The 23,764-nt window shown below is 37.0% G+C and overlaps 1 protein-coding gene across 1 annotated transcript in view; it reads right to left on the bottom strand.

Annotated features, from left to right (window-relative positions):
• Positions 1–241: 241 nt before the first annotated feature.
• DPY19L1 (dpy-19 like C-mannosyltransferase 1) overlaps positions 242–23,764 on the bottom strand; it is a 116,806-nt gene continuing 93,283 nt past the window's right edge. The window contains exons 15-23 of the mRNA XM_037837059.1: positions 22,085–22,156; positions 20,059–20,108; positions 16,391–16,415; positions 15,356–15,475; positions 13,826–14,000; positions 12,992–13,091; positions 8,408–8,533; positions 2,750–2,943; positions 242–1,524 (exon numbers count right to left, since the gene is read on the bottom strand). Coding sequence (XP_037692987.1) covers positions 2,787–2,943; positions 8,408–8,533; positions 12,992–13,091; positions 13,826–14,000; positions 15,356–15,475; positions 16,391–16,415; positions 20,059–20,108; positions 22,085–22,156 — 825 coding nt within the window. The 3' untranslated portion in view covers positions 242–1,524; positions 2,750–2,786. The remainder of the gene's footprint in view (positions 1,525–2,749; positions 2,944–8,407; positions 8,534–12,991; positions 13,092–13,825; positions 14,001–15,355; positions 15,476–16,390; positions 16,416–20,058; positions 20,109–22,084; positions 22,157–23,764) is intronic.

Below are 23,764 nucleotides of genomic sequence, written 5' to 3' on the forward strand. Positions count from 1 at the left end.
GAATTATTGTGTTCCTTGAAGGAAACAATATAGAAAGTATTGTGCCACATAAATATAAGTATTGTTTGTTACAGTCCGCACACCACCACGATGAGGACCAAGTCGTTTCATGAACCCACTGTTAGAATTCTTCTCCCATTTTTCAGGACTGTGATCAGCCACAAACCTGTCTGCGGAACAAGGCAGAGCATGCTCACAGTCAAGGTGGGAATGATGATAACAATTAAAAACATTTTCCAAATTTTTCATGATCTTTTTTATTGAACATACGTAGTACATGTAAACAAGTGGCAGAAAATTCATAAAAATACAATGCTCCTATGCAATATTACTTTATTCCTAAAACACTCTTTCATTCTCCCTATAATTTCATCCACCTATTTTAACACTACACTTTTTCTGCCAAGCCTTTTCAGAGGCTTATCCTTTTATAGAAATACTGCCCAAACTTTTTTTTTTAATGTCATAGCAATAATAAGCTATTTCTACTGCTTCTTGGCCCATCCTTATTCTCCTCACGATAAAGCAAAAATATTTTTAAATGCTAAAAAATACATAAAATATTGAGCTTTAATACTGTTTTGTCATTTGTGTTGAGCCTACTACTACTCTATGTTGCCATAAAAGATATTTATAATCTACAGCACCGGCTGCTACAGATGGGATCACGGCTGCGTGTGCAGTTTAACCACCAAGGCCTCTGTTCTAAACTGAGTTGCCTAAAACATAATCGGGGCTGGCTGGTGGAGTTACATTAATAAATACTATTAAAAAAGGATTCTTCTGAAAAAAAAGAAATTAGAGTATTTTAATGTTTTTCAATATATGAAATGGTTATAACAGTATTTTAATGTTTTTTCCTAGCACAGAATTTCCAACAATTATGGTTTAACATAGTAGAGAGGGAATTACTGGAGGGTTGGAAAATCGAGAATAACTATGTTTTTAAAAAAACTATAACTGATGGTTGTACTGGATGAGCACATTTTGGTTGAGAAACACTTGCAGATAAAGCAGGGCATACTTCCACTCTTTTTACCTGTTTGTGGATGCACATGGAGAAGGGAGAAGAGCATCTCCACATCCTCCTCAACCTCCTGCCCTCTTCCCACTTTTCAGGACTGCAGCATCCAGGCTCAAATAGGACACCAAATCCACAACTTCCCATCTGCCTCCCTATTTTCTGAAACTAGCACAAGCCTAAGAAATTAAAAGTCAGCCAGCAAATGAGAAAGAGTGACAATGGCTCTGGAGAGCACTGAGCACCTCCGTGGCCGACGCTGGGCAAGAAGAAGGATGGGTGGGAGGTGCCAGCTGGGGGCCGGGAGCCCGCGCCCCGGCTGGAGGTGCTGTCTCTCAGCTCCCAACACCAGCAGGCGAGGGCTTCCCCCAACCAGGAGCGTTCTTTGGCTCTGGTAAGAAGGCAGAAAGAGAACAGGTCTTCGGTGGCTCCCAGGAGTGGACTCGGGAAACCATCCCTGAGGACTCAGGTCTCACGAACAATCCACAATGAGGTTAATCTGCCTGGAGTTAATAAAGACAACACTGTGTAATTACATGTGCAGTCAGCCTCAGTCAGGGTTTGCTTAGAATTAAAAATTTAAAACCATATCTCAGAACTGTGAGGAGTTACTGGTTTGAAGAATCTCATTTCACACGAATAAAGTTTAAGAAACAAAGATTTATACAAGTAATGCAAAGCAGATTCTGAAATTTCTCAAAGTAAGGAAGAAGACTAAATAAACTCATTTCTCATACTGAACGGATGATTTTTAAAACCCAAATAATAACATAAGGCCTAGGTTTCTGTCTTATTAAAGACAGGAAAATTTTAAAGTAAAATATAAAAAAAACATTCATCATTAATCATTCACTTTTTTGACAGAAAAATTGGTCACGTTTTAGTGTATCTTAATAGGGAAAGAAAAATTACTACATTATTGCTACATAATAGTGAAAGAAAAATTACTGTACAGTCTATTATTCCACTGTAAATTATGTCTACTCAAATATAGATTAGTTTCTAGATGCATTTTATTAGGGGGTATTCAAAATTGTTTTTCTTAAAACCAATTAAACATGAAAAATTTTAAAAGTGGTTTAAAAGGTATTAAAATATAAAAATGTAATAATATCTAACATGAAAAAATACAAAATTTCCACTAAAAAATGTTTTTTTAACCAAGAATAAGTACTTTTGGTACTTATTAAATGAGTAAATAGCACTTATTTGACAAAGAGAGACAGACAAACAGATAATTCCACATAGCAAATACCCATGTCTGCCTGTCTACTCTTTGGTTCGAGTTGATGACAGGGGCCAACATGACTGACAAGTTTATGACAATCACTGAAATGTCCTGAAAACAATAGCAAAAGAGGCAGGAAAAGAAGCAGGGAGTGTCAATAGTCCATAACCTGTAAGATCAGCCCCTACACAGTTCAGAGTTGATTATCTTTTCATACCATCTTCGCCAAGACCCATTATATTTCTTTTATACAGGTAGGCTTTGCTCACATTAGCACAGATATTTAAACAACATGCAAGCATATACTCATTTGCATAGCAAATTTTAAGGGGTATACTGAAATAGTCACTACTTGAGAAAGGGGTGAGTACTTTTTACAACCAGAATGACATTCAAATTGACCAAATAAAACACTTTCTATTTGAAAAGTTACCTATAAAAGTATTGTAATTTGCATTAAAAACAATGTATGAGTTATTAGAAAACATGAAAATCATTACTGATGTAGGTCTTTGTAGGCAGCAATTCAGGTAGCAGTCATTCTTTTATAACTTCTAAGACTTTGTAAACACTGTTCTGGAATACAGTGGTGAAGTGAGGCTTTGATTCTTTAACCAAGAGGTTACATAAGGGAGTTTTCCCAGCATTAGCAGGATCTTCCACATCCCAAATTTCAGGCATGCTGCAACCAGGCCTAGAAAAATTAATATACAGATCAAAAATCGATATATATCATATGAGCTAATTCTTGCCTTCATTTCATTTTTAATACCTAATTTAACCTACTTAAAAAAATTGTATGGTAGTTATTTACATTTGTGTAAGTTTCCATAAATCCCCTTTAAAAGAAGGTGAAAGCAACAAGGATGACTATAAAGAAAAAAACAGACCTACAAAATTCATGTTGGGGTAAGAGAGATGTGGGTTAAATTCTGTCTCAGCTACTTACCAAGAATGTGGTGTTGCAGAGTTAACTTGACTCAGTCTCAGTTACCACATTTGTAAAGGGGAAAATATCCACAAATAGGTTTGTTGTGACCATTAAGAGAGATGTGCCTAGCACAGAGGCCAGCATGTCGTAAGAGGTATTATCAAATATCAATTTTATAAGTAATAATGGGAAGTATGCTTATTAGTTCATAGTGAAGTTGGATTAATTGTATTCAAGAATCAGTCAATTTAATGAAACTCTGGAAGTATTAAGCTCTTACCTTAGTTAAATGCACGATTAAATCTTAAACGTAATATTTTTTAAAAAGAAAATGATATAAATGAAATCTATCACACGTTATTTGTCTAAATAAGTCCTCCAAAATAACAGCAACATTTATTTTAAATCAAGTATAGTTTTGTAAATATAATTGTTTGATTTGGATTTCACACTTATTTGTTTTTTGAGAAAGTAAAAAAAAAAAAAAATACAAAAATACAAAAAAAATATAGAGGATTGACAATTGCTTACATCTTGTCATAGTTTTTATAAGTGAAAAAAGAAAACAAAACATTTTCAAGTCCTTTTTATCGCCAGTCCACTCCCGTACCTTCCACCCTGAGGCAAGCACTATAACTGAATGTACAGCTTTCATTTTTAATATGACATCGTTATTTTTAAAATAATCAATCATTGTAAAAGTGTCAAAATACAGAACTCTGAAAAGTGAAAAAATGAACGTCACCCTCACCTCCAGCACCATCTCTCAGAAGTGACTTTTGCGAACAATCCTGCGCATATCCTGACACCTTTTTACCCATGTTCAGACCCACAAGCACACAAACATCAATGTGGATTTATGTGAAGACGCAAATACTCCTCGCTCACTTCCACAGAAACAAGCTTGTTCTGGGATTCTTCCTAAAGTGTGGCCATTTTCCATCACACTACCTAAAGACCTACTTCATTCCTTTTAAGAGTCGCTAGTACTCTCTGTATTATTAACCATTCCTTACGGGTGGGTGTTTTAACTGTTTCCCATTTTGCCATTATAAAACAGTGCTGTGGAAAACATTCTTGCATCTATATCACTTCTGCAAGCCAAACTTCTAGAAGCAGCACCACTGCTCTGTTAAAGGACCTACACAATTTTACAATTTGTCAAATTCACTCCCCAACAGGTTTTACCAGTATGTATTCTCATGAAGACTGTTACAGTGCCTGTTTTTTTTGCACACCCTCACTGACATAGACTCTACCTAATATTTTCTACCATTTAATTTTCTCACACATGTCAAGGCCAAACTGTTAAAACTCCCCTGGCCAATGGCCGTAGGGAGTGAGACGTACATGAAGTTAAAAACTACCCAGCTCCTGAGTTCAACTATTTTTAGGAAAAAGAGATGGCAAAGAGTCTGCCATCATTAAATAGCATTAGTGAAAATCCTAATAATTTTCTTCTGAATACATGCATTTTAATTTTATGTCACTCTATTATTGAAATTAATGACAGAAAGCAGAGAACTAAGAATAAAAAGAGTAGTTAACTAAAAACTCATCTATGACTGACATTTGAGTGTATTCCAGTACTTGTATTTGAACATGGGGTATCAAGTATTTAGAAAACAATCAAGCCCCATAATTAAGCCATTTGTAAAAGAGATCATACAATAAAGTGCTGACCACTGAAGAGAGCACAGATTAAGCACTAGATAAATATTAGTCCTCTTTTGTCCCTTGTCTATCTGATTTCCTATTTGTTTCCCTGCCAGAGCAGAAGGCACGACTCTCATTTTGTACTGAGGTTTACACAGTGAAGATCTTTCTAAGGTTTTTGGCGATTTATAACCAGTCTGGTTTAAATCCTGTAGTAGACAGAGGGTTGTTTTAGTTACTGAATGGGGAAAGAGATGGGGAGAGCCACTTTCTTAGCTCCCTCCCACTGAATTCCTGCAAGACCCGACATAACGACATAACAACGGCAAGTCGAGGCCCCCATGGGAGAAGCCAGCACAGCTGCTTCCCTACCCTGAGCTCTGTCTAATGCCCCAAGGGAGCTCTAAATGGAGGCGGTTAATTGGCTGCTGACTTTGTTTAGTGTGTGAGATTTACTGCCATACTTCCTAAATTTGTCTTTATATCCAAAACAGTGTTCGGCCTATCAGGATGTGAGACTGCCACAGTTAGCAAATCCAAGAAGTTCCACCAGCATCTTAAAGAACAATGCACCCCCTGCCTTTGCAATTTTCACATGTTCAAAACACTATGCAAGGTCTAGAAAAAAATGAGGAATCCTGAATCAAGATTCATCGTTAGCTTGGGGGAAAGGAAGGTTATGAAAATTATTTTTAAGCCCCAGTAACCCAGAGGTGTCTCACCTGGCTGTGAGGCTGCATGACACCAAGTGGGGTGGCCCAACTGCATTGGAGAGTAAATCTCCAAACAAGAAGGAAGATCCCAATTCTGGCTGAAATCTTGGTCAAAAAACTGAGTTCTTCCTTCTGCAAATGTTGGCCCACCCACCATTTGTTTAATGTAATTTCTTCATAAAACTGTTATAAGAGTTGCTTATGACTTTTTGGCCTAAATTTATATCACATAAAATTACTTAAAAGTGAGTATATTCTTATGTTCATCAGAACATACATATTCTTATGCTCATCAATATGTGAACATTTTCTAAGTGAGAACTACAAGAACAATAACACTTACTGTAAATCTTGATTAAATTCAAGTCACTTGGCACATAGTCAAAGGAAAACTATTCAATAATCAATGTTTGAGCTCCCTCGTGGGTGAAGCTGTATAGATACTATATCACAAAACTATTTTCAATCATGAGTTGGTATTTAACAGTTTTGTCTTAACATTTTGGTGTATCATTGAAATACTGGCAAAACGTATGATTAAGCCAGAGATACAGCAATCTATCAAAGCCTTCTGTTTAGTTACACAGTAATGAGAATTTTAAAAATACTAATATTCAATAAAATATTCTAAATCTCTGATGAGACTGCTCCTCGTGGGCTGTACTCTGCAGGCAGTGAACGCTTTGATACTTTCATAGGTGCTCACAAAATGAATGTCAAAGCAGGTTACTGTCATCCACTCTCAGTCCCCTAGAAGCAGCATTTCCAAACAGTCAACTTCAGAATTCATATTTGCCTTCAAGATCTTACTGACACTTAGAGCTCTACTTTGCTTAATGAACTTCTCTGTGGAAATCCCTGTTTTTTTTTTAAAAAACTGCAAACCCAATGGAAAATGGGTTCACAGTAAAGTTAATCATCTTTCCACTCAAATGAGATGTCAAGCAGCAAGAAAGAAAGGTGTCATTTTAAGCGGAGGCCGAGGGCAGGTCCCATCCATGCATGGGATGTGGCATGGAGCAAAGATGCAGTATGGACTGCGGCACCTGTTTGGCTTATTTCATTGCTACAAGACTGTTATTTAATTTGAGACTCTGGAAGGGTTTTGAAAGAAAATATACCCAACTTCAAATAAATAAAAGTTTATAAAATATCAAAGACAAGTATGAATAATCTGGGAGATCATCAGTGACAATTTAATCCCTTTAAGGTAGTAAGTCATTATAAGAGAAACAGATATTTACAAAGCCACACTAATCAAAACCGTGCAGTACTGGCATAAAGACAGACATACAGACCAATGGAATCATATCGAGAGTTCAAAAATACAACCACATATCTGTGGCTAACTCATTTTTGACAAGGATGCCAAGTACATTATCTGGGGAAAGAACAGTCTCTTCAGCAAATGTTGCAGGGAAAACTGGATTTCCACATACCAAAAATGAAGCTGAACCCTTACCTCACACCATACAAAAAAATTAACTCTAAATGAATCAAGGACTTAAACATAAGTGCTAGAAGAAAACACAGGGAAAGGGGACCTCTATAACCTTGGATTTATTAGTGATTCCTTAGAAATGACACCAAAAGCAAGAGTAACAAAAGAAAAAATAGATAAATGGGATTTCAACAAAATGTTAAAAACTTTTGTCCATCAATGGACTTTATCATGGAAGTGAAGAGACAACCTATTCAATGGGAGAAAATAATTGGAAACCATGTATCTGATAAGGGCTTAATAACCGGAATCTATAAAGAAATCCCACAACTCAATAGTAAAAAGACAAAAATCCAGCTAAAGAATGAGCAAAGAACTGAATAGACATTTCTCCAAAGAAGATACACAAATGGCCAGTAAGTACGTGAAAATATGCTCAACATCATTGGTCATCAGGGAAATGCAAATAAAAACCACAATGAGATACTACTTCATACCCACTGAGATGGCTAGTATTAAAAATCCAGAAAATAAGAAGCGTTGGCATGGATGAAGAGAAACTGAAACCCTTCTACATTGTTGGTGGGATTATAGAATGGTGCAGCCACTATGGAAATCAGTCTGGTGGTTTTTCAGAAAGTTGTTCCTAGAATTACTGTTATGACTCAGCAATCCTGCTTCTAGGTATATAACCAAAAGAATCGAAAGCAGGGACTTGAATGGATATTTGCACACCAATGTATTCATAGCACCATTATTCAAAACTACCAAAAAGTGGAAGCAACCCAAGTGTTATCCATCCATCTGTTGATGAATGGATAAGCAAAATATGGTATATACATACAATGGATTGTTATTCAGCCATAAAAAATACTACAACATGTTGCATACTATAACATGGATGAATGATGAAGACATCACGTTGCGTGAAATAAGCCATACACAAGGCAGATATTGTGTGGTCCCATTTATATGAAATACCTAAAATAAGCAAAGTCATAGAGACAGTAGATTACATGTTATCTGGGGCCAAGGGGTGATGGGAAAGGGGAGTTATTACTTAATGGGTGCAAAGTTTCTGTCTGAAGTGATTAAAAATTTGGGGTATTATATTGGTGATGGTAGCACAACATTGGGAATGTAATTAATACCCTTGAATTATATACTTGAAAGTGGTTAAAATGGGAAATTTTGAATTGTATAAATGTTACTATAATAAAAAGTCATTTAAAAAAGATATTTATAATGAAGAGAAAAGAAAAAAACTCTAATTCAAATATTTCTCTAAAAATTTTTCCACTTATACTTTGCAAAATATTAGTTATGTTTTACACATACCACTAACACAGCTGCCATGAGATGGAATTAACTTTCATGTGTTATGACCATAAAATATCAATTTTTATTTAATACTCACTTGGATCTTCTTATACACCATGAATCTTCCAGAATGTAATAATTCACTTTTAACTTTATCAATTCTTGCTTCACTTCTTCAGCTGCTTTTCGACTATACATTGAGTATACTATTTTCGTTCTGGCTCTTTAAAAAAAATAATTGGGCAGAATATTTTTAAAATGAAAAAGGATACAGTCAACATATTTGGAAGAAAGCACTGAATGGGACTAGAAAAAAGAATTACATACACACACACACACACACACACACACACACACACACACACGGAGGAATCAGGTCAAGAGAACATTCGTCACAGGAGTTCCCGTTAAGGGTCATTGGTGAGGTCAAAAGAAAAATGCAGAAGTAGCACAAGGAGTCCTGGGAGAACAGGTTTGGTTTCAAATGCATGCCTATGTTTCCAAACCTGGTATTGTGTTTGTTTATTTTGCCTTTAAATTCTTCACCACTCTCACAATTAAGGGTAAGACATCCTGCGTATGGGTCAGGATGAGCTGTGCAAATACAACCACTACTCTGGAGCTTCAACAGTCCCAACTTTGAGACCAATAATAATTAGCATTAAATGGTTCTCTATTTTGTTTCTAGATTCAAAACACTAAACTTATTCAACAAAACCAATCTGGAAATTAGTTTGCTGAAATTGATTTTTTTTCCATGAAAAAGCAGAGTTTTTATCTGTAAAGTGGGTGTCCCACGGTTATGTAAAATAACATATTAATAGGATTCACCCAATCACTTAGCAATTGAATAGCTTGAACTACTCTAGAAATTGCATGAAAATTAAATCTATTTCCTCTTATAAGAGAACATCAGACTCTAAATTACAGGAAAAATAGTAAATGTCAAAAATAAAATATATTTTTTAAAACAAAGTATTCTGCCAGTAATGGCAATTTACAATTTACTTTTTAAAAATAAAAAATTGCTATAAACAGAATTGCTATGGAAACATAATGACAAAAGGAACATGGTCATACCTAATGATAACCACTTCTCCCAAACAACACACTTATATCTACCAGTACCCTAAACAGAATTTTTAATCCAACTATTGTTTACATTGCACACTTCACAGTTTCCATCCAGCTAGAGGGTACTCTGGCCTTTCTCCATGTAAGCAACTGTGACAAATGCCCAGCATTTAACAAATACCTGCATAATCTATGTATCCAAGACCCAATTTTCTTTTAGGCAGCAATATAAAATCAAATAAACAACTCATCTGAGTTCTAAGAAAACCCATGGTTTTCCTTATTTTTCTACCTTGGGTTTGACTTTCCCTATTAACTGAAATTCCTTTTAGGGAAAATGAAACCTCTTCACTTAATTTAGTGTGATAGAAATCGTGTGAAAAATAAAGATCAGACATGGAACTTAATTTAAGAGGGGAGAGAAGTCACACACAGGTAGCACTAATACAAGTTAGACTGAAGTGCTGCAAGAGAAATACAAATTAAACACTAAGTAATTTCAAAAGAAGCCCCAGTATTTAAAGCAAGGATTTTAGCAGACTTGACTACACTTGCTCATTCACTCCATAGAATCTATTCATATAAATCTGGTGTTTAAGATGCAAGTTGTTGGTCTTTTAATCTTTTAAATCTTGTTATTTGGGATAATTTCCAATATTGGTATTTACTTCTATAACTGGAATTGCAATAATGTTTTAGAATCATCTCCAATTTAATTGGTTTCAGCACTTTTGTATCACGACTTTTCCTTAATTTTGTTACATCTACGGAGCATAGAATTCATTTTCAACTAGGGCACATGGGAGGAATATTTTTTGAGTTCTGGCAATTCCAAGAACATCTTTTGGATGTTTTTATGCATATTAACTTAACTTGATTTTTTAAATTATTCCATCCACAACCCTTTAAACTTAATACACTGTAAATACTCCCCCATCTGACATTTTGTTGACAAGGCCCACTTCAACTGATTTTGGTTACTTTGCAGATGCATGTTTGTAGGCAATTCTTTATTCTATAAAGATTTCACCATGATATGTTTAGGTATGAGTCACTTTTAATTTTTCTAAAAATGGACTGAGCACCAGAATCTGTTTTCACATTTTTTTTTAATCTCAGAAATGTTTTCTTCTATTTCATCTCTGATTATATCATCTCTTCTAGCAATTTTGGTCTGTCTACCCAAGCTCACTCATTTAAGAGTGTGTGTGTATATGTGTGTGTGTGTGTATTAACACACACACACACACACACACACATACATACATACATGTTTGCTCTCCAATACTTGACTGTAACTATTAACTCTTCATTATATTTCTGACCTTTCCTTTAGTTAAAAATACTTTAAATAAACTTTATTTTAGAATAGTTTTAGATTCACAAACACACACACAAAGGTAGAGAGTTCTTGTACACCCCACACCCGGTTTCCCCTATCATTACATTACTAAAGCACATTTGTTACAACTAATGAACCAAATATTGAACATTATCATCAGCTAAACGCTCCACTTTATTCCGGTATCATCAACTTTTTCCCTAATGTCCTTTGCTGTTCCAGGATCCCACCCAGGATACCACATTACACTGAATCTCGTGTCTCCTAAGGCTCCTTGGACTGTCAGTGTCTCTCAGACTTTCTTTGGCTTTGATGACCTGACAGTTTTGAGGGGTAGTGGTCAGGCATTTTGTAGAATATCCCTGAAACGTGGATCGGTCTAATGTTTTTCTCATGGTAGGACCGGGTTATGGGTTTTTGGGAGGAAGACCACTGAGGTGCAGTGCGACTTTTATCATCTCCTATCAAGGGTGTATCCTGCCGACACGACCTACCTCTGATGTGAGCCATGATCACCCGGCTGGGCCTTGCCCATCACATTTCTCCACTGTCGTCACTTACTTCATCCACCCCCAGACCTCAAGGTGGGGACTCATGCTCCGTATCTTTGAGGGCAAAGTATCTACATAAATGAATTTGGAATTCTTCTGCATGCAAGAGTTGCCTCTTCTTCCCCATTTACGTATTTATCCAATTACTCATTTATATCACTGTGAACTCATAGATACTTATTTTATGCTTTTGATTACAACCCAATGCCACTTATTTTACTGTTCAAATTGGTCCTGCCTTGGCCATTGGGAGCTCTCGCAGGCCGGCTCTGGAGTCCTTTTGACCCACCCGCTGCCGTTCTGTTTTGGGGGCACTTTCTCACTTTCTAGCACCAGAAGATACTCTGGGCTCATTTATATATTCCCTGCCTGCCCCAGCCCGTCAGCCATGTCTCCAAGTTGTCCCAGGTACTTTGGTTGAAGATGGTCTTTGAATTTGTCCTCATGGTATAACTGAGCACTGTTCTGCTCTTCACTGCCTCCTGCATGGACGGGAATTCTGCCATCGCATTTGTCCCCTGGCTGTCCTTCCCTGGTTTATCCCGGGGCATTTCCAACTGTCCTATTTTCTTCTCATGATTTTCTGCTCCTCTTTCACTAACGTCTCTCTCACTGTTCTCTCTTGAGGACTTCGTGATCATGCCGGGTGGTATGTTGATTTGAGTCTTCCAGTTACTGCTCACTTTCAAGATTCACGTTCAAACCAGGTGAGATCTATTTAGACATGATGAGAGTGGCACTTCACCTCTGTGGTATTCCTCCCCAAAACCCATGAACCATAAATCTTATTACATGGTATTAATAGGCAAATAATAGGTAAATTGGTACCTATTATTAATAAGTAATAACTATCAACAGGCATTGTTAATAGGTAACTAGGCATGCAGGTAAATAGAACAGAACTTCAAATTTATTTGGTCCAAGCCACACCTTAGGGGTAGGAAATGACTGAAAGGAGAGACTGTAAAAGAATACATTAACCCACAATGGAAAAGGCAAAGATGATTGCCTGATTCTTTCGCATCATGCTAGAGTGTTTTTCAATAAGCTCACTTGTCAATCCCCTTACACTTGCTTTTGGAGGATATAACTTTAATTAGGACCTAGATATTTTAGAGCCCTGTTAACTTGTAGAAAATTGCTAAGGTTTGATTTCTTTTTTCTGCTTGGTAGAGAACATAAGCCTAAAGGTTGGCGTTTTATTGCCCTGGGAAGCCTGCTTTTTTTTTCAATAATAAATGCAGCCAGGCAAGGGAGGAGGAAGCGACAACAAGTAATTCTGGGTGATTGTCAAGAGGCTCCCATATAAACAACAAGCATGCATTAATTAAATTGTGTGGCAATCATTCATTTGAGGCATACAGCTAATTATTAAGAACTTAATGCATAATAGCAAGGAAGGGGAAAATGAGCAGCAGAAGGAAGGTCCCACTGTGGTAAGGAAGGGAGAACGGGAAGGAGCTGGCAGTTCCTGGAGCTCACATCATCTTGCTGCAGAGGGAAAGAAAGCCAAAGCTATAGTGTGGGTAGCAGCAGGAGTGGGACAGTTCTGTGTCTAACTGAGAAGCTTATTTCAGCATTCCTCTCTCCACTGACTATACATTCCAGCTCATCATCTCCTTTTTCAAACACTTCTCATTATTCTGCATATCCTCACTCACTGTCTCTTTGTATGAGAAATCTTTTTCTGTCAGTATGAGAATCAGGTACTAACCTCAAGCCTGCATCTTCGTAATGGGGGTGGTTCACAATGGGTCGATGTGCAGAGAGTTTGACACTTGCCATTGTGGGCATGGCCCCTGCAAACACTGCATCTGGAAATGAGAGGGGAGGCCTTAGGAGAACCCTCCTCAGAGTCAGAAAGGTCTCCTTCTGGTTCAACTCAACCATTTCACTGGTAAAGAAGTCAAGGCCCCTGAAGTTAATGACGGAAAGATTCAATGAAGTTGGATGGCTGTCAAAGCAGCGGCCAAAAACCAATCCTGAATAAACTATTTTCCTTGGAAAACAGACTTATTGAAAGTTTCTTTTTCTTTTTTAAATATCTTAGAAATATATCCTGATTCTAAGAAAGAAGTATCAAATCTACTAGAAAAGTTTTAAAGCACCAAGAAACACTGGAAGATGATTCAATATTCAATCATTTGACACTTGGATAACAAGAAAACACTTTCTATATAACATGAATAAAATATTACATTCAATGAGATCATTTCAAGAGGAATGTAGGACATATAGCGAAAAATTCATTAAGAAAATAAGCATAATGAAAATTATTTTAAAATGTGGCATGTATAACTTTCAATGAAATTTGAAAAAGTGAGAGTTTATGGAAATAGCAGAATAAACTACCAAGAAAATATGTATAGCTTTTCCCCTGCAAATCATTTAAGTAAGACTGCTATGTCATTTTTTTTTTTTTTTGATAACAGGAGCAGCCTGCTTAGGAAGAATAACAAAGGCTGTTGGAAGGAACCTGTGTTTAGGATTTTGCAATGGTATATAAAATTGTGGGAAAAACACTAGCTAAGCAAAGTAACTCGTTTACCTGGTTTAGTACTATATTTGATCCATTCTATAAGTTCTTCTTGTGGCAAATTGCTGAATTCCCCTACGATATTCCACTGGGTTTGTAGATTTGCTGAACCTTGTATTGACATTGCTGTTAATACAGCAAAAACAACAGCAGCAGGATGTACTTTGCAAAACAGCCATCCAAATAGCTGAAACCAAATTAAGAAGGCATTGACAATCGTTAGTGCAAAGCAGCAAGTATCCAGTAAGCTGTCAAAAGTAATTCCCAAACAAGAACATGCTCTCTGCTAGGGTTCTGGATAAAGGATTAATTACCCTAAGGAGCAATTCTAAAAACAATGTAGACACCATTCATAGGTGGGACAGGAGTTAAGAAGCTCTTTTCTCAACCTGTTCTCTCCACTCCCAGACTCCGGTAAGGCCAGGACCACCTACACAATTTGCAAGGCCCAATGCAAACTGAAAAATGGCCCCCGGGTGACTGCACAGGTAGCATGCCCGTGAAGCCAGCCCTGAGCAAGGCCCTCTATCATCAGTCAGGCTGCAGGATGGGATTTAAGATGAGAAGCTGCCCACCAGCCTCCTTTCCTGCCCCAGCCTGGAGGAGTCAGGAACAGTGGCCTTCCCCCCAGGGCCAGCCTTTGGAAAGTAGCACCTTTCTACCATAACACCAACATTCTGACTGGGAACCTTGAGGCTGCCTAATTTTTTTCCATCTTGAAATAGTCTGCATTCAATAGTAACACTTAGTCTCTATCAGTCTCTCCCTAATTATCATTTCTCTCCGTGTCCTTAGTGATCACTTTCAAGCTCCTTGAGGACACATGCCTTATATTTTTTAGTTTTTTACACGCCACTGTACCCCATCTGTATAGCACAGAGTAGGTGCTTAGTAAACATTTGCTAAATTTAAAAGAAGTCCTGCTATTGCATCTTGGTTGTCTGTTGAGGAGGTAACACTCTGGAGAAATAAAAATCTGGGAATACAGAACAAGAGGCTGTTACCCAGGAAAAACAAACATGCAGCAAATAACCAAAGATGGCTTAAAATAAGTTTTCAACCATAAAAGTCAGGGATATACACACAAATGTACATTCAAATAAATGAAACAGAAAAAAAAAAAATTAGCAGTGTGATACTGAAAAAGAACATTCGAAAAGACCTGTAACTTGAAATCAATTGCTAGAATTCTTTGGGCTCTGAGTGCCAAAACAGAAGACTCATTGCCACAATTAAGCTCTGCTTTCTACCAGCACGTGCAGTTGTCACTTGTGAATTCAGCTTGCACTGATTTGGTGCCCGGTGTATGCCAAGGACTGTTTTAGAGATTAGAAGGATAGAGAATATGATCAGATTTGGCCTGCACCCTTCTGGAAAGCTTAGCACAAAACTGGAAAAAACTTTATGATTTACCGACAGTGATTTAAAGAACTTTGGGTAATTCAACACAGGGTAACTCAATATTATTTTAGGGCCACTCAATCATAAAGGCTATGGTAAATCATCACAACAGCCCTAACTCCAAAGTCACAAACATCTTACCTGTCTGGAGCAGATCAAGGAAGCCATCACACACATGTGTGGTGTCAAGAAGAGTTTTAGTCTCATAATTAAAATGCCAAGGGCTGTATATGCTAATAGTTGCAATGCATGATAAACCAGCTGAAAGAGAGAAAGAAGAACTACTTCTTACTCCTACTATTTGCAGAGTTTAGGAAAATATTGTTAAACTGGTAACAGTAAATATACAAGGACACTTTTTTCTTAGCAACAAAAATTAATGCTACTTTACTGAAATTTCTAAAATTGTTTTTAAAATTCACTATCAAAAATATATATAAATAATAGGGGGCACCAGGGGTATGGGCTGCTTTGGGTGCTCTTTTTTATTTCTTTTTATATTTTTAATATATTTTTTCTTTATTTTGAAGTAATAAAAATGTTTGAAAATTGATTGTCATGATGAATGCACAACTGTATGAGTCAGTGTGGGTTATATGGTGTGCAAGTATATCTCAAGAAAACTGCATTAAAAAATTCACTGTCAAACCACTCCCTCTTAAGAGATGGCTAAAATGATAAAGTCACTAAGGCTAGTTTTTCTGTAATTCTGTTGGGGGTCGAGGCTGCAGTCAATAAAGCCCACATTTCTGACTCTGCCTGGTGCTTCCACTGGATTGAGGGCTCTGCCGAAACCAGGCTGGCTCTTCGGGGAGGGGACACCAATGTTGTGGAAGGGGGAACAGCAACGGGTCCCAACTCTGAAGCCACAGGGCCAGGTGGGCAGGGAGGAAAGCGATTTCAAATCATGTGGAAGGACGTTCCTCGTGGAAGGCAAGACGAACCGCTATTACTATAAGGATTACTAGAGCAGACGAAATGAGATTCCTACTTAATTATTTTAATAAATGAGTGGCCAGCAAATCTGTCCCTAGCCTTCTTATGAAGGTGAATATAGGCTATTCTGATAACACTCAGTGACAACTGTCAATAAACACAGAAGCTGGGACTAGAAAGCCAAGTCCAAATATACACAAACACTGAAATAAGTAAAATTGTAGTATGTTAAGTCTTTACCTCTCCATGTTCAAATTGGTGCTTTCTGAAATGGGAAAAAAAAAAAAAGCCATTATTGAATCATTATTAAAGAACTTTATTTATTTGCATTTTTCTCTTAAGAATATGAGTTTTATACCACCTATAATATTCCCTCAGGACACATATATGTAAACCAAAATGACTAAAAGGCATAAGCCAAAACTGGTGTTGCAATCATTTAAGGCAGTTTATTTTTTTTAAAAAAAGGACAATGTTGTATTATATACGGAATACTGGACTACATGGATATGTATTAGGCCAACAAGACACATTGCGGTTTTCAGAAACCTCACTGGTGATATGTCAGTCAATAACACAGGGACTGAAAAGGAAGTTTTAGAGTCTTTCTAGTCCCGTTTCCTCCTTCCCATACCCACTGTTCCCCCAGCACTCCCATAACTATAGCTGTAATAGACACAATTTAGGGTTGGAGAAGCCATGTGAGAAATTTTTCAGCATCAGCTCTGGAATATATAAATAGTCACGAAAATTCCACCTTTAGCTTTGCTTGACACCTTTACTCTCTTCAGAAAGGATACATGCTTAGAAGTCTACACCCACTCCCCACATCTCGTTCCTGCCCTCCAACAGGTGATTCTCAACACAGCAGAGACAGAAATCTCTTGAAAATGGGAATCTTTTCATTCCCTTACTTACAGCCCTCCAGGGGAGTTGATTTGCAGTTGGAATAAACTCTGACCTCCTTACCCTACTACACATGGTCTCCCCAAGCTGGTCCTCACTTCCTGCCCGCTAAACCTTCCTACCACCCTCCCTCTTGCTCACTGTGCTCCAGCCACAGGACTAATTTTTTTACTTACAACATCCTACCTTCAGTCTCCTCTCCCTGACCCCTTCTACGCTCTTTCCCCTTTTTTATTTTCCCAAAGAAAACAAAATTCTCATGCATTGGTTTACTTCATTATCACCTGTCTTTCCCTACTAAAATGAACCCTTTTGAAGCACGCGGGTAGAAGTTCATCCATCCATTCACTCTTTCTCTGAGCACCTGAAGACCCTGGAGATACAGCAGTAAACGAAATGGAAAGAACCCTTGCCCTCACAGAGCTTGCATGTATGTGGGAGGAATAAAACAAAAAGCAAATAAATAAACATAATATGTTGCAAGGTGGTAAATGCTGTGGAAAAAAGGAAGCAGGAGAGTTTGGTCTCAAAATTATTGATACACCAGTGAACTCAGAAAAATATGGGACAAATCAAGAAGTGAAACAGATCTTTCTTTATTCTTCTTTCATGCCAAAATAAAAAGTATCAAAGTCACCATTTATCGAGTACATACAGTGTTAATATCCTCAGGATACCCCACTGACTCTGATCTTACAATCATTTATTATTCCAAGTTACAGCCAATAAAAGTGAGTCACACAGCTACTAAGGACTATACTTTGATGTTAGCAAAAACTTTTCCTACTGCCTCATGCTGCCTCTCTCCTATTTTACCTCCCAGGAGCCCGAATAGAGAGGACACTGGTACTCACATCTTGATAATTTTTTTAAATGTTTCTCCTACACCTCCTCCTCTTCTTTTAAAATCGACATAGGACATTGGTGCTTACGTGAGTTGAAATGTCAATGTGCCACTCTATTTCCAAGAAAAACCGTGATCCTACTTGAGTTGAATCCTAAGCAGCTCGGTGGTTTTCTGTAATTTCTAAAGTTGAGTTATTCTTGAAAGGGTTGCCTCTGTTTCTGTGAAAATTTCCACCATTCTCTTCCAGAGTTGCGTACCACAGCTGTAACTTTGTTTCCCCTTCCTGAGTTCTTTAGAAACAATTTCCCCTCAAATGAAGAGAAATTTTGGCACAATATATCTGAACCTTTTCCTTTTCTCCTCAACTCAAATGCTTAAAGTATAAAGCAAGGGCACAGTTAAACCAAAAATTGTTTCTAAATGAGAACAAGAATGCTCTCAGGAGTGTATGTAATAATTTATCATTGGGTTGGTAGAGATTTGGAGGTAAGAGGTATAAGGTCATGTAAATCCAAAAGAAAACAGACAGATAAATTCAACAATTTCCACTCCTTCAAAATCCCACAGAAGATTTAAAACTTCCCTCAACTCTATCCTCCAATCTACACTCGTGATAGTTAGGGGTCTTCTCCTTCCAGACCCCTCCTATGCACAAATAAATATACAAAATCTCCATAATTTAAACAAAAGTATAACCATCCTATTTATATTGTTTTGTAAATTTTTCATGCAATGATGTATAATGGAAATATTTTCATGAGGATGGCCCAGCATTCTACTCTGACTTGGTTATGATCAAGCCAGTCCCCGACAAATGGATACTTTGGTTGTTTCCATTTTTGACATCACAGGCAATGCCAAGGTCTTTGTGCCAGTAACCCCACATTGCTGGGAGCACTTCCGTGGGATACATTTGCATCTGTGGGACTGTTGGGTTCAAGAGCAGGCACACTGTATGTTTTGCTATTTATTGCCAATCCACCCTCCCACCCTTGTGAGTAAAAAGCTTTGCACACTAATCTGAATTTCCCGATTTTGGGGTTGAGAGCTTTCACGTGTGCCAATTAGCCATGTGATGTCTTCACTCATTCAACTCCTATTCTTCTTTACTATGTGCCAGGTGCTGTGTGTAAACTGCTGAATTGAGTAAGTTACCCCTCCCTCCAGGAGATACAGGCAACACAGTATTTAAGTACAAATGGTGATAAATGCTAAGAAGTTAAGGTAAATGGTGAGAATAATGAGGAAGGGGACAAGGAATTCCACTTAGAGATGATGGCCAGGAAAGGCTTCTTGAAGGGGGGAACATTTAAGCTAAGGAGTTGCCAACAGTCAGGCTGGTGGAGGAAGAGCACAACTACAGGCTTAGGGCACACCTCCTGCAATTGTTCCAGAGGTAGGACACCACTGGCCATGGTTAAAAAACAGAAAGGAGGTCCTGGGACATTAGTGGGAAAGGAAGAATGTGATTTCTTTTTCTCTGAATTGTCTCATTTTTCTAATGAGTTTTTAGCATTTTTCTTAGTAACTTATAGGAGTTTTGTCATATATTGTAAATATTTTCCCTAATTTGTCCTTGTTCTTTCAACAATGCTTACAAGTGTCTTTTACCCAACGAAAGTGTTTGCTTAGCTGGTCAACTCTGTCAATCTTTTATGGGTTTTATTTTACGTTTAACAAAGCCTCTCTAACCCTAAGATTATAAAAAATACTCTCCTGGGAATTCAGGGTTTTCTTTCTTTCCTGTATTTAAATCTTCGTTTCATCTAGAATTTATTTTGGGTGAGAACTGAGGTATGTATTCAGCTTTATATTTTCCTGCCCTTCCCTAAAAAGGCACTCCATTGGTCCTAAAATCACTCACAGAGTAATTCATTTCCCCCGCTGAACTGAGGCAGGAAGCTGTGTCCCTCAAGTAGATTCAGTGTAGGGCCACTGTTGGATTGTATTGGATGAGAGCAGGGTGTGAAGGTGTGATGTACTCTGCTCTGCAGAGATAGCAAGTAATGAGAAAAGCAAGGAAGGGGAATGGCAACAACCAAAACCAGCAATTACAAAATGTTGAGTGCACAACATCTAACTATAAAATAAATACGCTGCAAATATCTAAGAGACGAATAGAGGAATTAACAGAAGTTATTAACAGCATATTTACCTTATATGTGTTTGTTGTTTAACTAAGACACTCCATATATCAATAATAATCTGTAACAGATTTAAAACAGCAGTTTAAAACAGCAATTTTTGGAAAAACAAAAATTTTAACTAAAGTTTCTTCTAAAAATTAAAACTTTTCATTAGGAATATGAGAATATGGAGATAACTCAGAAAATAATACTTGTAATAACATAATCTTACATTTGTACAGTTTTTGATCATATCAAATACCCAATGGCACATGGGAGGAAAATTTTACTATCCTCAATCTGTACATAGGCAAACAGGCTCAAATGGATTAAGGATCTCTCTGAAGATAGACAAGCACTAAGTAGCATTGTTGGGCTTGAAACAGATCTTCTGGCTTCAAATTCATATTCTGTACTCCTTCTACCACGTAAAGGCAGCTGGCAAGACTGCTCCTCAATTATATATACACACAGCTGGAAAACTGGCTCAGAGACTGATAATCCCAGCTATAAGTATTTGAAACACATGCAGTACGTGTTCATTGTTAGCAGGGTCTGAGATGCCACCGACTCTGAAATCTTCCCTACAGTCTGATGTTCTCTACAACATTTCAAGCAGGTTTTAATCCAGCCCTTGAAAGAGCCACCCAGTCACTGACAGAACCTGTAACACATTCTCGGTGTCAGTCCAGCCTAATCTTGGACAGCTCCCGTCAAAAGTCCTATGTCCTGGAATTAGCGATAATTCTATTTAATGCACTAGAATGAGTATAATCTTATTTTCAAGTGACAAGGTTTAAAACATTTGAAAACAGTTACCCTCTTTCCATTCAAATCTTTTCTTCTTTAAACAAAACATTCCTGCTTCTTTTCATCATCTCTCGCAGTCCAGGCGGCCGTCTTCTGTGGACTGCCGATGTCTACTATTTTTTGAATACCTGCTACGTGCACACCCAGATAAAGTATGCAAAAGTGCAATGTAAGCACAAGGCCTGGCCTGCAGCAGGAACTGATTAAATGTTAGCTGATTAGAGTTGAAAGTGCTATGAGAATACAAGGCCCAACACCACACAAAGCTCAAGAGAGGGAAAAGGTGCAGACTCTGATTCTCACTTTCCCCTTGTCTTTTAACGGAAATGACATGAGGCTGTAACAACCTCATTGATCTTCCAATTCTGCATCTGTCAAAATGAGGATGATAATATCTGTCTAACTCACAGTGCTGTCGAATAACCAAGTGAAACAACACAGGTGAAAATGTTTTAGCAGAATACAAAGCACAGTTCGAATATATAACATGAGTGATAATGACAGTACAGAATATGCAACACATATATGACATTATGTTAGCACAGAAATCACTGGCCACAAATCAGAAAACTTCTAGATTTTATCATTTCTTGCTTGATCACAGATGAATCTCAATTCATTCTCTTAAAACACCTGCAGTTACAGAGCTCACAAACTCTTAAAATATTGAAAAGGGAACATCTTATCTGCTCTTCTTCATTGAAGATCTGAGATTTTTCTGGTCTGATTTATATAGGGGCTTAAAATTTCAATATCAAAGCTAACATAGGAGTCCAAACATTTTATTTTATCTAGTTAAATAATAATACATCATTAATATGTATTTTTTTTCTTTAATTAACAATAAACACAATCCAGGAGTTAGCAAACTCTGTACAAATCACTTAGAAAGGCATATCTTAAATATTTAAGATAAATATTAACATGAATGTTAATTGTGAACATTAAAAGCAACATGGTCAATATGGTCTCTCTGATCATTTCTTTCAAAATATATGACAATCAAAACCTGAGCCATCCATCTCCTATGTCTATTTTATGCTAGCAGATAACAGAATATTTTTAAGGTTTATAAATATGCATCACAGGCTGTGAATATAAAACTACAGAACATGTTTCATTAAGACATTAAGAAAGACATTGTATTAGATCAACATTTACTTAACTGTAAGTACACATAATGATGCAAAAAACAAAAAAAAAATGTTTTTATTATAAGAAAGAGCTTGTAAGTGATCCACATACCTTTCTAACAATTGCAAGAAACACTACAAGAACAACCGGAAGCAACAATGTCTTTGTGTACCTCAGTGGAGTCTGAAATTCAGAGACAAATTTTGTTAGAGGAAAATGTTATTTTAAACAGATAAAATTCCAGTTAAAAGAATGACCCAATTGAATTTTTTAGGGTAGAAGTATAGAAATATGAGCATTTACCTATCTGACATTCCATCTACCCACTGACACCCATTGTGAAAATGAAGGTACATTTCCATAGAAGTAAATGTCCCCCAAATCTTGAGTTGAAAACACTAACAAGTGCAGTTCCCACACACTTCAGGGTGGAATGTAGCTGGAGAGATCACTGTTCACTTTCAGCATGCCACCTAGAACCAGACTTACTCATCCACATTCAGCAGAGTGCCTTTAACTTGTATAAGCTATCCCCATACATACTGTAAAGGATAAAACACTCACCCATGATTCACACACACACATGATACAAAAAATAATGACCAGTTTTCACAAAGGGAACAAAAGATATTTTTGCATTTTCTTCAGGAACAGATAGAAATTTACAGACATTTATCTTAACAACAAAGCTCTACAAAATGCAACCCTCTGTGCATTCTGATAATTTCTAAATCGTCATTTATTGGCTTTCCCCAAACATCTCCACTCAGAAAAATACATCATTGAATCAGAGAATGTACACTATCCCAAATCCATCTATAGAGAGAAAACTAGCATCATTCACATTTAAAATACTGGTGCATCTTAATTCTACGAAGTATACAGTAAGTAGAGTTTTCCTGATTTTCTTGCTTATTACTCTGACTTTCTTACTCATTATCCCTTATTAGATGAGAAATTTTGATAATTTATTACAAAAATAAAGGAGAATTTTTAGGTTTTATTTTACTATTTACCTTTGCAAACACTTTCATGGCACATAATATTCTGAAATATTATCCTATTTTATAAATTTTAAATTATGTCTTCTCCTAAATAAAAATCATAAAATCAAAACTCTTATTATTTAAGTAATCACTTTGCTAATAAAAAATGACAATAAATGTAAGAAAAATTACAAGACATAGCTATTAACCTTAGGGAACTAAGACTTGATGGAGATAAAGATGACAGAGTAAGATGAATGGGTACATGTGATGACAATGATGATACAATGGAATGGCAAAAAATTGGGGGCACACAAGGAATATACAGAAAGGAAACCAACATCACTGATTACAGTATTGCCCAAAATTAGAACTGGGTAGGACGTAGAGAGAATCAAGAATTACTTGCTAAGTTCAGTATTATTATTTTCAGTAGGAATGCAATAGAAGGGACTAAGAGCATTATATAAAAGCATTATATGCTGGTTTGAAACTGTTATGTACCCTAGAAAACACCATGTTCTTTTAATCCATTCTTGTGGTGGCAGACCTATTGTAGGTGGGACCTTCTGGTTAGGTTGTTTCAATTGGGATGAAACTCACCCAATTCAAGGTGAGTCTTAATCCTTTACTGGAGCCCTTTATGAAAGGATAAAAGGCAGAAGCACAGAGAAAGGGTAGAGAGATGAAAAATACCCAGAGAAGCAAGAAGGACCCACAGAAGCTGAGAGAGAGAGCCACTGAAACCAGAACCCAGGAGAGAGAGACCAGCAGATGTCACCATGTGCCTTCCCATGTGACAGAG

This window comes from Choloepus didactylus, chromosome 5 (assembly GCF_015220235.1).
Source record: "Choloepus didactylus isolate mChoDid1 chromosome 5, mChoDid1.pri, whole genome shotgun sequence".
Classification (NCBI taxonomy): Eukaryota; Metazoa; Chordata; class Mammalia; order Pilosa; family Megalonychidae; genus Choloepus; species Choloepus didactylus.